Source organism: Rhea pennata, chromosome 16 (assembly GCF_028389875.1).
Source record: "Rhea pennata isolate bPtePen1 chromosome 16, bPtePen1.pri, whole genome shotgun sequence".
In the NCBI taxonomy this organism is placed as follows: Eukaryota; Metazoa; Chordata; class Aves; order Rheiformes; family Rheidae; genus Rhea; species Rhea pennata.
In genome coordinates this window covers 12,861,942-12,878,409 of record NC_084678.1, presented here as the reverse complement: position 1 = coordinate 12,878,409, position 16,468 = coordinate 12,861,942, and the positions used below count along the sequence as shown (strand labels likewise).

The 16,468-nt window shown below is 37.5% G+C and overlaps 1 protein-coding gene across 3 annotated transcripts in view; it reads right to left on the bottom strand.

The window, feature by feature from the left end:
• Positions 1–493: 493 nt before the first annotated feature.
• VAPB (VAMP associated protein B and C) overlaps positions 494–16,468 on the bottom strand; it is a 35,722-nt gene continuing 19,747 nt past the window's right edge. Inside the window, exons 3-7 of one of the 3 annotated variants that reach the window (XM_062588840.1) lie at positions 11,417–11,520; positions 8,445–8,525; positions 6,899–6,952; positions 6,573–6,629; positions 494–4,532 (exon numbers count right to left, since the gene is read on the bottom strand). In XM_062588840.1, the coding sequence (XP_062444824.1) occupies positions 4,374–4,532; positions 6,573–6,629; positions 6,899–6,952; positions 8,445–8,525; positions 11,417–11,520 (455 nt within the window). In that variant the 3' untranslated portion in view covers positions 494–4,373. Of the gene's footprint in view, positions 4,533–6,572; positions 6,630–6,656; positions 6,834–6,898; positions 6,953–8,444; positions 8,526–11,416; positions 11,521–16,468 lie in introns of all 3 variants that reach the window. The other 2 variants (XM_062588839.1, XM_062588841.1) reach the window with 2 other exon arrangements.

Genomic DNA, 16,468 nt, shown 5'->3' with positions numbered 1-16,468 from the left:
GGATGCAGACCCGCTTTGTCATGGCATGAAAAAGTGGCTCTCCAACCTCAAGCTCCCTTAGTGCTGCCATGAAGTGCTACTGTAGCTGTAACAGCCACCACAATCGTGAAGTTCAGAGAGCTTGTTTTACACGTTCTTTACTTTCAAACATAGGGATTTTTGGTTGTGTTTTTCTCTCAGTGACTTTATACAGAAGACAAGGCTCAGGATATGGCATTTCAGGACACCATGTGAAGCAAAGAAAATATAGCTTCAAAAGCCTGTAAGTCACTGTTGTGCCTAAGAATTAAAGAGGTGTTCCAAATGAGATGAAAATGCCAAGCACGTTTTCTAAGAACAAGGGATGACATGTATGGAGTTTTCTTGCATTAGGCAACTGCAACATTAAATATCATAAGACAGTAAAAATCCATCATCACAAGGTACACAACTGTGGACCACTATGTATATGTCCCAGCTTGCTAAATCAAAATTATAATAAAAATTGCAAGTGTACATATGCAGGGAACAGAAACCCTTTATAGTTTATTGGTGAGAAAAAAACTCTAGTAATTTGCAAAGTGAGGTTCCAACCTTATCCCACTAACAGCATTTCAGGAGAAAAAGTAGCATGGAATACTGTTGTCAAGCAATTACAATCCCGTATCTTCAGAAAATTACATTATGGTAATCAATCATCAATCTCTCTCAATTTTACATACATGGTATTATCTCGCTCTTTGATTCCTAAGGCTCTTCAACAGCAACACCACACTGGGTGCCTAGCCTGCATACGCATTTGCTATAGTTTTGCATTCATATTTGATTACTGCCAAAGTAGAGCAATAGTTATCATTCATGCACAGAAAGATTTCCTTTAAGATGTGGATAACTACGTGAAAATAGTAGAAACTGTTTTCTGTTCATTTCCCATTACCAGGCTTCATGACATTTTAGAAACCTATTCATACACAGGGCCCAAAGGACAGACAAAAATGCAAATATCCAGAAAGGGAAGACTATCTAAGCAGCTTCTACTGGTTCTTATAAAAATTAACAGTACATGTATATGCAAGTAGCTATCTGAAAAGAATGGCAAGAACAATCATTAGATTAAGTAATAACTTGATTTCTACTATCATTTATCAATTATACACTGTTTTCTAACATCTGATGTCATGTGAGAACACCAGACAATAATATTATTTATAAACTCTGTTTCATGCATAGCTTCCTAAGATACATAATGCCCTCCAGAATAATCCCCTTTCTATGAACACTTGATGGAAGTATTTGCTCTGGTGTCATCGCGTAAAGTACAACTTACAAAAATTCCAGTGGCTTAAGAATATACACCCAATACAGAAATGATTTTGGCAAACACTTGAAGACTAGCCTTTTAAGAACCTTACCAGGAAACATCCACAGTTTTCCTTCTGATGCATAAGAAAGAAGGGTTTGGTCAAATGGACAGGTAAAAAAGTTCCCACTGATAACTCTTTATTTTACGCTCAGTGGAAACAAAGCATTATTCAGACAATTAAGCGCTACTATCTGTTTAGGCTGTTGTCAAAAAATGGGAAATGAGGAAAGACCTCAAAATTTTGTCAAGTTCCAAGATATAAAAACTTCATTTAATGATCTGGTTTAGGACTGACAGTGTGCGCCATCCCCAGCTGCAGACCGCAGTTGGTACCAGTACATCCTTTGCCATTTAAACTAAGGTCCCTTGTTTAGTAGTTTCTTTCGATCATGTTTGTAAGGCATTTAGCAGAACACAAGAGTGTTTTCCTGACCTCCATGTACTTCTGGAATGCAAACAACAGAAGTAACTTTGCTCACAAATGAGTAAGTTCCAAGTTTTCACAGATCACTCAGGAGTGCAACTATTAAACACCAAAAGGAGAGAGATTCTGCTGGCTTTCTTCATCTGGAAGCTGCCTTTGCCAGCAAAATCATTTGTGGTACTAACCATGTGTGACATTTGCCTGGAACACTATTAAAGATATCCCCGCAAGAGACCAGGTTAAAGCTTCAGTCTTCTACCCTGCAAAGACAGAATTTTCGGGGGGGGGGGGGGGGGGAGGGGGGAAGCTTTTCTGAGGCTGTTTTTCAGTAGAATGAAGTGCTCTCAGTAGAGTTAATACCATCATTATCGTTATTTTAAGAAAAACAAATTAGGAATTCAGCTCTTCAGAAAACACATTTTTAGCAAGGTGAGAATGTTTATAGCCTCCAAAACCAACCACTGGATAGTTCAGTCTTCCTTTAGTTAAGGTTTTCTCAAAAATATTCTTGAAAGCTATGAAAACTTACTTTACAACATCAGTTACAACCTTTCTTTTTGAAAAGGTTCCTTTTAAAATGCTCCTTGTAGAAGTTTCCATTAGCTTCTAATGCCCTCAAAGTATCTCTTCCTTGATCAGTTCTGCCCAATTTGTTGCACTGAACTCACTGCTTCTTTCCAGCTCATCTCCTGTCTTCTCTGCCCTTTACAAGGAGACTTTAATTGCTTTGTCCCTTCCATCCTGAGCAGACAAGGCACTAGCATTTTAAAATGCTGAAGACAACTCATTTCTGTTGGCTCTTCTAAAGGAAGCTTCCACAGAGTTGTGTTCATAAGCTGAACACACCAGTGAGATTTTTTTTCCATTTTCTTTTTAAACCTCACATAAAATTTTGCTTATTTGCACTTGCAAAGCAGGAAACCCTTGAGACACATGTGAAATAAATATAAAGGTCAATGATGCAGTAAGAGTGTAGTAGACAGAGCGCAGCCCGAACAGTTTCCTCAAGAATCACAGAAAGAATAAAGAACGAAGCCACATTTTAAAGATGCATCTTAATCCTGAAGGATGTTATAAAAACTTTGGTATGCTACACTAGACTGGCATGTCACTGATGGTTTCTGGACCTAACATCTACGAATATATGGGGATTTACTTGCTCAAAAAACTATTTCATCTACTGAAATTCAACATGCTAAAATATATTGAGTTTATGTATTTTGTAATAAAAGTATGCTTAGAAACACAACTATCTTAGCCTCACTTTCAATATACTACCAACTGTATTGACTACTGAATCAGATCAAACTGAAAAATGGAAATTATGTAGTATATCAGTAGTCTGTATGATTACTTTGAACAACACTTCATATATATCAGGCTTAGGATGGAGTTGGATTGATTTTAGAGACTAAAATTAGGCTGGAAAAAAAAATCCTGAAATAAGACTGACAGTTTCCTAACGCCATAGGCAAACTAAGGTGGCAGAGAGTATGTTCTTTTTTTCCCTCCTCTAAAACTGTGAGAACATGACAAAAGTAACAAAAGAAACTTTAATTTGGGGGCTTTATTTAATTTCTTTTCTTTTCTTTTCGATGCTACATAGTCAAACAGGACTGGTCTTTTTACGGCATTGAACTAGTTTACTACTAATTTTTCTTCCCCTAGATAGACTTATTTACATACAAAAACAGTTTCCTGACCACTGTTTCTCCAATGCTCAGATGATCAAAACTCCAACAATTGTGTAGTGCCCAAAACACCAGGAGGCAGAAGAATCTCGCATCACTACAGCAGCAAATTTTTAGTTCTAGTCACTGGTTTTAAAACAGGTGCCTTTTTATACCATATAGTATTAGTCAATTTTGTGACAATAAGGAAACATGAGATGAAATACATTAAATAAGTTAAATATGCATTAAACATCTCTGAATAACATTTTAATTCAACTAAATGAACCAACAGCAATGAAGCTTGGTCCCTTTATGAGAAGGCGGCATTGACCTTTATTCCAAATGAGCGTCATACCAGTCAATATACGTCTCTTAATGATGCCTAGCACATTCAGCATTGCCACGTACGATTCTTTTCAGCTTCTCACTATTCATTTAAGTGCCAAGAAATTGGTAACTTGCACAGAGTTGAAGACACTGACAGAAACTGTTAAATTTATGAGCAGAATGGTGGATTAACATATTTTACAGAAGTTATCAACACCTCCTGCCTAACCCAGCTCCAAACATCCAATAGGGCCAGCTCCAGCAGTGGAGGAATAGTTTTTTTCTATTTTAATTTTTTTAAAAAGAGGTAATCCAGCAACATGTACCAGGGCCTAAGAATGTTTAAAATGACATATACAATATTCCATTGTAGTGTTAAATCATGATTCCCCCCCCCGTTCATCACTGAAGAATATTCTCTTTCATTCACTCATTGTACATTTTAAACTTTCTAGATTATGTTACATAATATTTGTGCAGGGGTAATTTAAAGGCAAGACCTGTGAGATGTCGTACATTAACTTTTTTTAAACATTGTTATGAATAAATTTAATCCAATGATATGGCAGAACCATCAAACCAATTTACAATTCCCAGCATGCTGCCTCTACAAGGCTATTTTTCCTATAATTACACCAAAGATAAAGAACAAAACCACCAAAGCAAGTAATCTAGAGCTGAGCCCTTCCTCCTTGACAGCAGCTGCAGAAGCAGATATTGGATTGTTTGTCTGGGGTGCCTTCCTCATCCGAAGTCCATCTTCTTCCTGAATGAAGGTAGGTGGATTATTTCTTTTGAAAAAAGCATTAATTAATGTTTACCCGCCCAAGTGTGCATAATGAAAGAGAGGAATGCTTAGGTAGCGCTAACTCACAGCTCTATTTCTTAGATAAACCTGAGCAGTAGAAGGTAGTGAGGAGCTTTGTATCTACTTGGCTGGTAAAAAGCAAACCACATGCTCTAAAAGTTTTCTCCTCCTGGCTAAAGTAACATCGGAAGCAACAAGGAAGCCTGCAAGAACACATGTCCAAAGTCTGCAGGAAGCTCCAGAATATCAAAAACAGTGAAAAGGGGAATGGCATGAAGAGGCTGGTGTTGCTCTGTATGTGAATAAAGTGCTGTTGGAGAAAATGTTCTTCAAAATAGCTCATTAAGATAGGTTGCAAAAATGTACATTTATAAGGGAATTATACTCATTATTCCCCTAGTGAACTGGGGTTTTCACAAGCGAGTTTACCCAGCATTTAAAGGGAAATCTATTCTCCCCTCCATACATATACCGATATTTTCGCATTATCTCAAAACTAATGGTAATCATTAAGATTTTTCTTTGGTGTGATTTTAAGAAATCTCTTGATTTAAAGATGTATGCAACAACAGATAAAGCAACATCATAGCAGTGGCTACTACCATTTCAAGAGGACCTAATGTTCCCCACTTCTTGATCTAAGCTGTGATGCAGTGCAGCTGTGTGTTAGCACACTCCATTCCACACCACTGACTTAGCTCAGGGGTCAGTAAAATGAGCCTTTTGTTACCTAACTTACATTCAACTGATGCAAATGTTAGGCTTTACTACAATATTAGAATATAAAAGTATAAAATCCTAAAGCAACATTGTCCAATTTGAACATTAAAAACATTCAAAAGAAAGTTAATGCAGCCTTTAAAATTGATGGATAAGAGAAATTAAAAAAGTCAATCTATGTCAGTATTGCTCACTTCTGAATTCAAAGGAGCACCTAACTTTGGGGGAGAACACTAAGAGTCACAGACTGGTATCTCACTACTGCTAGGAATCTGGGTAGGGGACAATTGACTTTTGTAAACAGCAAAGTGTTGCTTACCTATATGGTACTTTCATTGATAAACATTTTAATTTTCTTCTGACTGTGCCTCTAGTTCGGCAACACCTGGTAGCTGGCAGTTATTAAACATACTGTCTTCTGACATTTTACAGACATTTCTGACACTTCACAAAGGGAGGAACAGCTCAGTTTTAAAAGATTATTGTAAGAAGTCAACTGAATTCTAGTTCTATGCATCTCCTGAAGACTACTTATTCAAGACTGCTTTGGAGGGAGAAAAAAAAAAAAAAAAAAAAAAAAAGAAAAAGACATTTATAGTAGTGTGAGCTACTGCCAAAACAAGAGCACAAGGAGAAGTTATCTGGCATCTCAGCTCTATACACATATTATTTCTATGTGCAAAACAAAATTTGTTTAGAAGTGTTTAAAGGATTTCTTCATGCTTCAGCCAGACAAACAACATTATAGCTGACAGAACCTAGAGTTTCTTTCGTTGTGCTGGAACATTCATGAAGTTTAGGTTTTCAGTGGTCCTATATTTATGAAATTAAACTTTAATAACAAATGAAAATACTGTAAAATAGTATTTCAGCATGGTGATAAAGGCTTCTAATTCACTTGGTTTCATGGTAATGTGCTGGACATGGCAGAAAGCAGATTTCCTGTTGATCAGTGTTACACTGGTCATTTCCACTGCGTATTATTGGTGCAATTATTTGAGTACTCAGTACTGGCACAAGACTGCCCTCAAGCTCCCATCAGTTTGAGAGAACAGGGCCAAAGCAAACACCGAATGCTTAATTCTGACGGAGAAAACAAGGTGGGAAAATAAAAAAAAAGAATTCACCACTTTGGATTGCTATCCAATCAGTTTCTCTGACGGTATGAGTTTTATGCTGCTTTCAAAGGAAGCATTGATTTCAGCACGTTTTTCCCTGAATTTACAGAAAGAAACCTAAGTTCTCTTTTGATTTATAGACAATATTAAACTATTGTACCATGGTCAGGTAACCAAACCTTTCAGCCTCAAGCATCTTTTCAGGAAAGTAGTATATCTGGAAAAAAAACAAAAAAAACTTTACCTTAAACTGTTTATTCTCCTCCCGTAACCTCTGAACTTCTACTTGAAGCCTCTTATATTCTTCCATTACTTTCTTAACTTCAATGTCATCCAAAGGGGAACTTATTGATTTATACATTACAGAAGAATCTGTCTTTGTTGCAGTTGTGGATACAATTTTATTTATTTCTATATCATGCTGTTAAAAAAGGATAGAGTGATCTTTGGTTAGTTATTAATATCACACCACACCACACCACACACCTGATATTCAGGAGAAGAATCAGGTAAAATTTTCTGTGAACACTTGAAACATGCCTGTATTAAAAGAAATAAACATCATTTTTCTTTTTGGAACCTTTATTTCCCCCCTCCTGTTTCTAAGAAATCACCAGATCAGCAGCAATAAGCGCAGACAGAATGACCCCTGGTTTCAGCCTCTGCATATTGCAAAGGAAACATCCCTCACAACAAGAATGGGAACTTGAGTCCCTTTTGCTCTTTGCTTTGTGGCTGCAAACCTTCACAGTCTACTTACAGAGCACCAAGACTCTCCTCGATTCTCCCTCCCCAAAGCACAACACAGGTAGCTACTCCACGAACGAGCATATTGCTAAGAACCAGCCAACTGCTCTGCTGCATTGCGCTCACTCCTTACTTCCCACAGCTGCACAGCGCCTCTCTGTCTTTCTTACTTCTGCAGTGAAAGAAGAACTTTCAACCCAAGTTAGGGAACAAAAGCTGCAGAGCTCCAAAACTTCCTTCTTTTCCTGCGTTAGGATTCCCTGTATGTTGTGTACTACAAAATGAAAAGGGACCAGCTCTAGTTAAAGAGGAGAAACAAACCACTCTTCCTCCAACAAAAATACCATCAAAGTATTAACCAGAAGGTTCCATCAATGAAGTAACAGAATCTTGCTACTCCTCATGCTTTGTTTTGCCATGATGAATTTTAGGGATTATAGAAAGAATACTCCTAAACAGAATAGCTGTTAAGTTTCACATAATTCAGATTCTTTCCTTCCTCTTGTCACACCTCTTAACTGGACACAGGGAAAATAAAATAAAAGCATTTACTTTTAGAACAAATGTTAACTGTTTGTAGCAGGTAGGCAAGATGTAACGAGCCTAAAATTGTGGCATTTTACCAATGCATAACAGTAATTACAAGCTGCTCAGTGCAAGGCAGAACATTTGTGCCTTCAGTACCTACCTAGTGTAGAACACTGTTCCATCCAGTATCAATTCTACATTTGATACTACATACTTCCATTAGAAATTAACTGGTGCCTTCAAGGCTCTAACAAGGATCCTACACTACTGTAATTGCTAATTGCAATATAACCCTTAGTTGCATTTGTGTCTTCCAAACAAGCTTTCCAATTCTTTAGCTGCTGAAATCAGTGTCATGTCAAGGAAGGAAAGGGAAGAGTGCTGGATAGACAAGTTTGTACTGCTGATGATTATAAATGCTATGGTATAAACTGAGAGCTTTTATAAACATCAATCAGCATCTTTCAAAATACATACACTTCAATATTCTTTATCTTACATGATCCTCAGCAAATAAATATCAAATCAAAGAATTTTTGTGATTGCTACAATTGCATTGTCCAAATTAGCTGCTAGTTATATTAAGCATCACTAAGATTTTAAATAGTTTTATATTTTCAAAGGGTGATGTTCATCCAGATAGTGAAACAAAGGGTTCTGTCTTCTGCTTATATAGCTGCCTGTATAAACATGCCATTCTACACAATTAGCTATGGTATTAAGTTAAATCACTCAAAACACAGTTGAAAATACTCACAGGCTTATCGTTTTCCGCTGGTAGCTCAAACACACACCTAAGTTTTGAATCCATGAGTTCTTCTGGTTTTGCTTCTTTCCACTTGAAAAATTAAATATTAAACAATGATATAAGATACATGGAAAACACAGTATAATATGTAAATGAATCATACCACCTTACTCAAGAAAAACTCCTAGGTATTTATCATGTTACCAACAAAAAAAATATGATCAAAAATGAAAAACAAATACGTAACTGAGTTGTATCTTAAAGAGAGACCAGAAACTATAGAGTGTATCTTTCCAAACAGTTTGAAACGTACACAGTTAATTTATATGAGAACTTGGAATTTGTTAGAGTAATCAGCACAGACAGGGGAGCTATGGTCCAGACCAAAAAAAAAAAAAAAAAAAAAAAAGATAAGATAGTAGGAGGGTATTCAAAGGAAGTGAAAAGTAACAAAAACCATAACCAGTAAACCAACTCTACAATGCTAGTTCTTAAGTCTGTGTTCAGTTGGAGTACCTATTCAAACTTCTCAAATTTCAAATGAGGCTTTCAAGTTTTCTCCTGACTGGTATAGGTTACAGAACTCTTCCTCCCCTTCTTCATTTTGCAGTGGCAAGGGAGATTTCGGATACTTGCAAGGACGTACACGATTCACAGGCTAGGTTTTACTTTTGCAGCCTCAGTCCTAAACAGTGACAGATGTACTGCCCACAGAAACAGATAACTTCCCCCTCTTTCTTCTCTCTCCTTCAATTAAGGAGTCCATAATAAAGTTCCTCTTCCAATATTTATAGTAGGAATTCACAGCTGTAAATGCTTGCCCAGTACCAGCTGAAGCCTTGAATCAAAAAGGTTGGTTCACAGTAGAAGAGCCCACATGTATGTGCCTGGAGTTTTCATATGCTTCTCTTCGCTTTGACTGCGCTTTGTTTAGCAAGGTATTGCTCAGCATATCCCAAGTAGGTGTCAAGTTATGGTAACCCCAGCTCAACCTGAAGAATTTGACTCATCCTAAATAACTGAAGAGTAATCTAGCTTGTCGGCAGCTGAAATCAGAATTCTATTTTGAGCTTGTTGGCTGGCTGTGAAGTGTTGAAAGCTTTATAGTACTCCAGTAATTTGTCTCACCTGTTTATCCAGAATAGGAGGGGATATTTGGAGAGTGGTAACAAAACTAAGAACTGATCAAATGTTATGGGGGGAGGAGTGGAAGGGAAAGAAATCTGGAGAGCTCTGCAAAATTGAAATGATCATTTAGGTCCAAAACCCACTCTTTGCTAGCAGAACATTTTTCATGGTATACAGTAATTTATAAAAATTAAAAAGTTAGAAAGAAAGGCAGACTGGTTAATGTTTCTACTGATACTGAAATTTTATTACTATTGGTGTTCCTCCCATCAGAAACTATCTTAAGGTATAATAAACAAATATAGTTCCACAAATCTCTTTGAAAAAGGAGAATTCTTTTTAAATTAACTCTACAGTGTCTAAGCTTTAAGAAGTACAACCCTCTTCAAGCAAGATATAGTTCTCAGAGAAATACAGGTTGTGTAACACTGAAGACAACTGTAGAGTTTTCTACTATATCTAATAAAACATTAATTCAAGAACATGCTCTAGAAGTTGAATTCTGAACTTCTTTATTAACAAACAGATCTATGCTTGAACTACTGTGCACTTCTGTTTTGGAAAGTGACCTGCATCTTCATATTACCTCCCACCTTTAAAAGCATGGGAAGAAAAGGTGTTCTTCATGAAACACAGTAAATGAAGGTCAAAAATGAAGCCAACCACAACAATAATAAAATTATATGACAACTAATATGACCATGTATGTATTCAAATAGAATAGAAAAGGAGTTTAATCTGTTCCTTTCATGTTTTGCTATGCCATGAAACCAAATATGTAAAGGAGTGAATCCTTCAGGCTTCTACTGAAAGATTGGTGTTGTCTTTTAAACAGACTCAGCAGGGACAGCGCTTACAAGAGTCTGTAACCCTAACTGGAATTAGTCGAAAGGTACTGTTGAATTACGTAGGTTTTCCCCAGATGAGTTTAAATGAAAAATCTTTAAAGAGTTATTCAGAAGATGCACATTGAAAAGGCTACTGTAGAAAGGCAGTAACATATGTGCTGAGCTTGTTTCTGTATTTATATGCATAGATAAGAATATACACACACAAATCCATGCTTTAGAGAGCAATAGGCTTTTTACTGTGTCCTCAACAGCTGCTGAGTACTCTCTCAAATTAATAGAAGTTAGATCAGAGAAACCTTTCTCATGCTTTCTTGTAGTAGCAAAATTCTTTCTGTTACAGGAAAGCCCCCAGCTGACATATCGCTGCGTTTCTTTCCAAATCATCTTAAAGTAGCCAGACATCTTATTTCCAAGACTTTTGTCTTCTGTCTCAGCAGCTATCTGCTTCTGTTATTCTCATTTGTAACCCACAGGACAAGATCTATGAGGGCAGTTTCACAACACACATAGGCAGGGATAAAGAAAAATACAATACTTCTGATGCATCCTGGTTCCCACTGCGAAAAAGAGGCTGCTCAAGGGAAGACTCGAGACAGAGGAAACAGGAGCATAAAATCTAAAAGATGCCACAGATCAGATCCCTAGAATATATAGTTCAAGCCTGTCTTTTTACAAAATAGCATGTATATACATATATAAATATATAAATATATATATATATATATATATATATATATATAAACCCCAAACAGAAGTACTTAATATTTGTTTCATGGCCTGGTATACTGCTGCTGACAGTCCTAAGGAAGCAACCACAGACATCAAATAAGTTTTCTGTGCTGTGTCTTTGAGCACAGGAATCATGGGGCTGCAGATCAAAAGAAAACACCTTTCCATGCACAAGGATATAAATCTGGTAAAACTTTCAAGGAAAATTCCAGTGCAGTTCAACAACAGTACATAATGAGAAAGAAATCTGTTTTAATTAATTTCAGTACTTACTACTGCTTCCATATCTGAAGTATCAGCTGGAGCAAACATAGACTGAACCATAAACTTGTGTTTACTTTTCTCATTGGGATCATAGTCAAAAGGCTGTAGCATCACTACAAGAAAAACAAGAAAAACCCAAAACACACTATGTTAGCATTGCTTCTGATGCATTGTCATCCTCTGATGATGTAGTTACAAGATCTGAGAAATACAGACATTAAAATACTTGCTGTATAGTCCTATGACAAAAGCAGCAACTGAGATCAGGAAGTCCACTTAAAAAAAAAAGAAAAAAAAATCTAAGACAAACTTCTTCAGCCTATGTCCTTGTTTGAGAATCGTGTATGAAATATTGTGATAGGCATTTCCACAGCTATGGCAAGTTAATAATAGCAATTTATAGCAATCTTTCAGCTCATCAGCATATTTTACATATCTTTAGGGACAGAAGGAAAAAAAATTCTCAAATAGTTTTTTTCCTCCATCCTTAGGAGCAAACAACAAGCAGGCATTTTAATTACTTGTACACACAGTACTGCTAACGGTTCCTGAGAAGAACTTCAGAGGTAGGCAAAGTCAAACATTTTAAACCTAAAGACTCAAGTTTCAGGATGGAAATTTCCTCTACTAAGTTTAACAGTCTCATGATATTTGTTTTATCAAGTACAACTATTTCTCTTCCAAAAATAAGTTGTGGAAAGTTTGCTACCATGTTTATGGAAATTTATGGTTAAATGCTTTACAAATTTTGCTTCTGAAAGGTATAAAAGAAATGTATTTCTCTCGATCCAAAAATCATAATCATGGTGTAATTTAAGCAGAAAATGACTGTGTTCAGGGGGCACAGAAAGGAACAGTTTATTTGGGGGGAGAGAATTGCTTTATACATAAATTCCTAATTTTTTAAAGATATAAAATATATATTATATTTACAGAGGGAGAAATTCCTAGTTTTTATTTTTATATATATGCACATGTGTGTATGCATGTGTGTGTGTGTGTGTGTGTGTGTGTGTGTGTGTATAAATTCCTAATTCCTTACAAAATCCTAAGGTTCTCCTTTTTGGGGAAAGGATTAATCTATTAAAGAACTTCAAGATGGAGAGCTGTGTATACCAGGAATATTCTTTAATCATAGTGGTCATTTAGAACCTCTACATGGATATTCAGTTACTGTGCAATTCATAGACTGCATTTTGCTTTAAGATTAGACAGCTCAAAATGTAAAAATAAGCAAAGTAAAATATGTGAACGTATCAGTAGATGTTGCAAGAAGTTAAGAACAACTCAAAAATTAAAATGGAGACTTGCATATGCTGCAATTACTGCTAACATAAAAGAATTCAGATTACTCGCATGTACTAGTACTATCACGTGCCCAAATTTATCTGCACCAGTTGCAGGGGTTTGTAATATAAAAGTGATATCCAATGATCCCAATTTATTATAAATGAAGAAAAGCCAAATCAATCTGCCTCCTTCAATGAGCAGGCTATGTTATGGCTGTGCCACCTTTGTCATGCACACAGTCTGTGGCCACCAACAACCACACGCCCTTTCAAAGCTGCGAGAACAGGAAGACAATCTGTCTCAAATAAGGTGCTTTAAAAACTATTATACATTTTAAAGTCACCTTGCAGTAATCAAATACTAGTCCAAAATAAGTGTTTGCAAACTATTTTACTACTTTTAAAACTATTGCTCCAAAGAGAATGGGCAATACAGCACCAAACATCCGTATTTTTCCCCCTATAGCAGACAAATGGCTTTTATTTCAAGTTTACATAATGCGTCAGAGCTAACTGGGAAGTCAAAATCATCCAGTGTTTATGGAACCTCTCCAGATCTTCAGTTTTATCAGCTTGGCCAAGTACAACTATAAGCTCATCTGAAAATCATTATTTCCCAAGCAATAGTGCTGAAGCCATTCCTGCACACGAAATGATCGCTGCTCTGAACTGCATTCACCGAATCAGAACAGCAGGCAGCTACAGGGGGCTCGACAGGAGAAACGCTGTTAGCACTCATATTTTTAGATCAATACATGAAAGCCGCATTGACTCAAATTATTCAGCAAATGTTTAGTATGTCAGATTGGAAGCTCAAAAATACCTACTTTGTTCAGGAGGAAATCAAACCACTTCAACATTTATTCACAGACTACTGGGGGTTTCTGGGAAAGATCAGTCCAATATAACTGCCCTGATTGCTAGATCAGCAATTTGCTCCTCTCAAACGCGGGTCTTTTATTTTGACTGAAAATTCCATCCTTTACATAAGAACTATGTGAAAAGCACATGTTTCTACAAAATGCTTTATAAAATCAGTCATCTGGTCAAAAAATGTGACCAGCTTTCACCAGAACCCTTTGTTCTAAGAAATAAAACAAGTAACGTGAGTTTCAGGTTTACTAGTACCAAGATATTTCGAAAGGTGGTTGAAATATATATTGCTTTCCCTAAACTGCTCAGTTAGGGCACATAAAATACTCTACCACAAGCAAAAAACTGCAAAGCCATTGGGAGACCAATGGAGTAAGTAGTAAGATGGATCGGTTTTGCTAGGGACAAAACTGGGCTCAAAGTATTTCTAAGACTTCAAACATAAAAAACCCAACCTTACATACGTCCTGTTTTGAAATGTATCCAGTTTTCTAACACATTCCTGTTACATCCCCCTGTATGTCATGCAAAACCCTCTGTAGGTTTTGTGTGTGTACGCACACGCATGTGAACATACATAGTTACCACCTATCACCCTCCTTTTCCCTAGCACTCTCTAATGCCAGAAGTCGATACCAACTGCAGAAGTATCACTCTTCAGGTTTTTGCTGGAATAAGCCTTCTCCTTCCTCCAGGAGGGACAGAGGAAATTTGAGGAAAGCAGCATGGAAGCAGGCAGCCCCCTATTTTTAAAGCCAGTTGGTTCTCGCACTCCCTTCCAAGAGGAGGAGAAGGAACAGAAAAGTCTCACTGCTCAGATAGCCAGTGACCTTCCTCTGGTTTCCAGCTAAATTTATCAATGGGCTGTTTACTTGGTCTTGGACCAACATTGCCCTTACCCTGAAACAGCAAAGAAGGGGAAGAGCGAGCCATTTTACCTTTAACGCATTCCAAGACATCACCTTAGCTACTCCTGGCCTTTGGGTAAACTAACCAAGCCAAACGTGGTCTGTCTTCTCTGCAGCCAGCTCCCCATTCATGCTTTCCACCTGTTCTCCTCTGAACTCTCTACACAAGTTGCTCTAATTAAACATCCACGAAATCTTACTAGTGCCTTGAACAACAGCACTTACACTTTCTAACCTCTTCCATTACCCAGCCTGTGTGCATGTCTGCATTTGTCTTTTTCCAAAGCCACATTATGTTAGCATCTCTGTCACCCAACAATCAGCAAGAACATCCTAATATCCCCTTGCCTCTGTTCCACAAGGTTGCAATTACAGCAGAAGCACTTTATTCTCCAAGTACATGATGTTGCAGTTTTTATGACGAAGTTCATCCTGTTTTTCCTACTGTAGCCTTCAAGGACACCTGGTTCTTGCTGCATGTTATCTTCAGCCTTCCAACTTTACATTATTGGAAGTTTTTTTAGTATACTTTCTTTCTGTGCCAGAACCGCTCATAAAAGCATTAAACAAGATTAGTACCAAGAATCACTCTCAAGAAACGTATCTAGTAACTTCTTTCTAATACATCTCAAAAGCTACCTATCCACATCATTGCTTGTTCTTTTAAGAGCCCATTCTATAATCTGTGAACCTATTTCTGTCTTTCCTAGTTTCATTAATAATTTTTTCCATGTGGCACTGTACAAAATGCTTTATGGTCTGGATGGATCAGAGCTACACCTATCTTGCCTTTACCTGCCCCCCCCCCCCCCCAAAAAAAAAAAAATCAGCTACAGAGCAAACCTCAAGATCAGTGTAAATCTGGGTCAGCTCTGCTGAAGGCAAACAGAGGGCACTCACATTTACAGATACAGGCAAAAACCACTGCATCACTTCACACTTACGCATGCTTACACAGTTCTTTCTGTAGATAATTTAATAATATTAAAAACCGCTGAATCTGTGAAGATCCAGGCAGACTCTTAAAAGCAGATGGCAAAACCATAACAAAACTCAGCAGTAACACACAGTTGTGGAAGGCCCGGGAGGACAGCACATTGCCATGGACATCGCCTTGAGAGAGCCGCACTGCTGGTGTGGGGCTCGAACGTGCGTCTGCACCGCAGGAGCACCGGGGACAACCACGATCGATCAGCATCTTAGCAAAGGGGCACAGATGCCTTGCGACTGAGGAGAAGAGCAGTTACAGGAGCACCATACTGCAGGAACTGCAGTTAGGCAAGTTTACCAAAGACTGAAAACACACCCAGAAGGGTATTCTGCACACCCTAACAGTAACTTCAGCTTCTCCCTGTTTAGAAAAGTTGCAGGTAGCCTGCTCTCTTCAGCAGGACGCTGCTCACAGATGGCACCATCCGTGCTTCACCTCTCCCCACATCACACACCCACCTGCAGGCTCTTCGGCATCTGAGGATTTCTTCCATTTTTCCTTGGCAATCCACTCATGTATTTTATACAGACTTCAGCCTCTGAGAAACCACTCCCCTCCTCAAATATCTTTGCTCAAGTAAGATGTTTTTAAACAACAACAAAATAAAAGAGTATGTGTGCATACCCCTGTTTTCAGAGCACTTCAGACCAAACACAATCAAATCAGATGACAGTGCACACACACTTCTTGGCAGTTATGTAAACTCAACTGTTAAAATTACATGGTATTATATGACAGGGGAAAACATGGGCTACAAACCCAACATTGCAGCAAGTAGTGCATAGTGATAGGGCCTTAATTGCTGGTATTTAGGAAGAGCTGTGATATGGCATTAGAAGCCAGTATTAGACATTCCGCTAGAAAACAGAAACCTTTACTTTTCTAACATTTTACATGTGTTAAATGAGCCCTCATAGTAACATAAAATAAATTAGAATAATGTACTGATAACTGCTTCTATCTCAGGATACAGTATCTTCTTGAGAACTTACATTAAAAT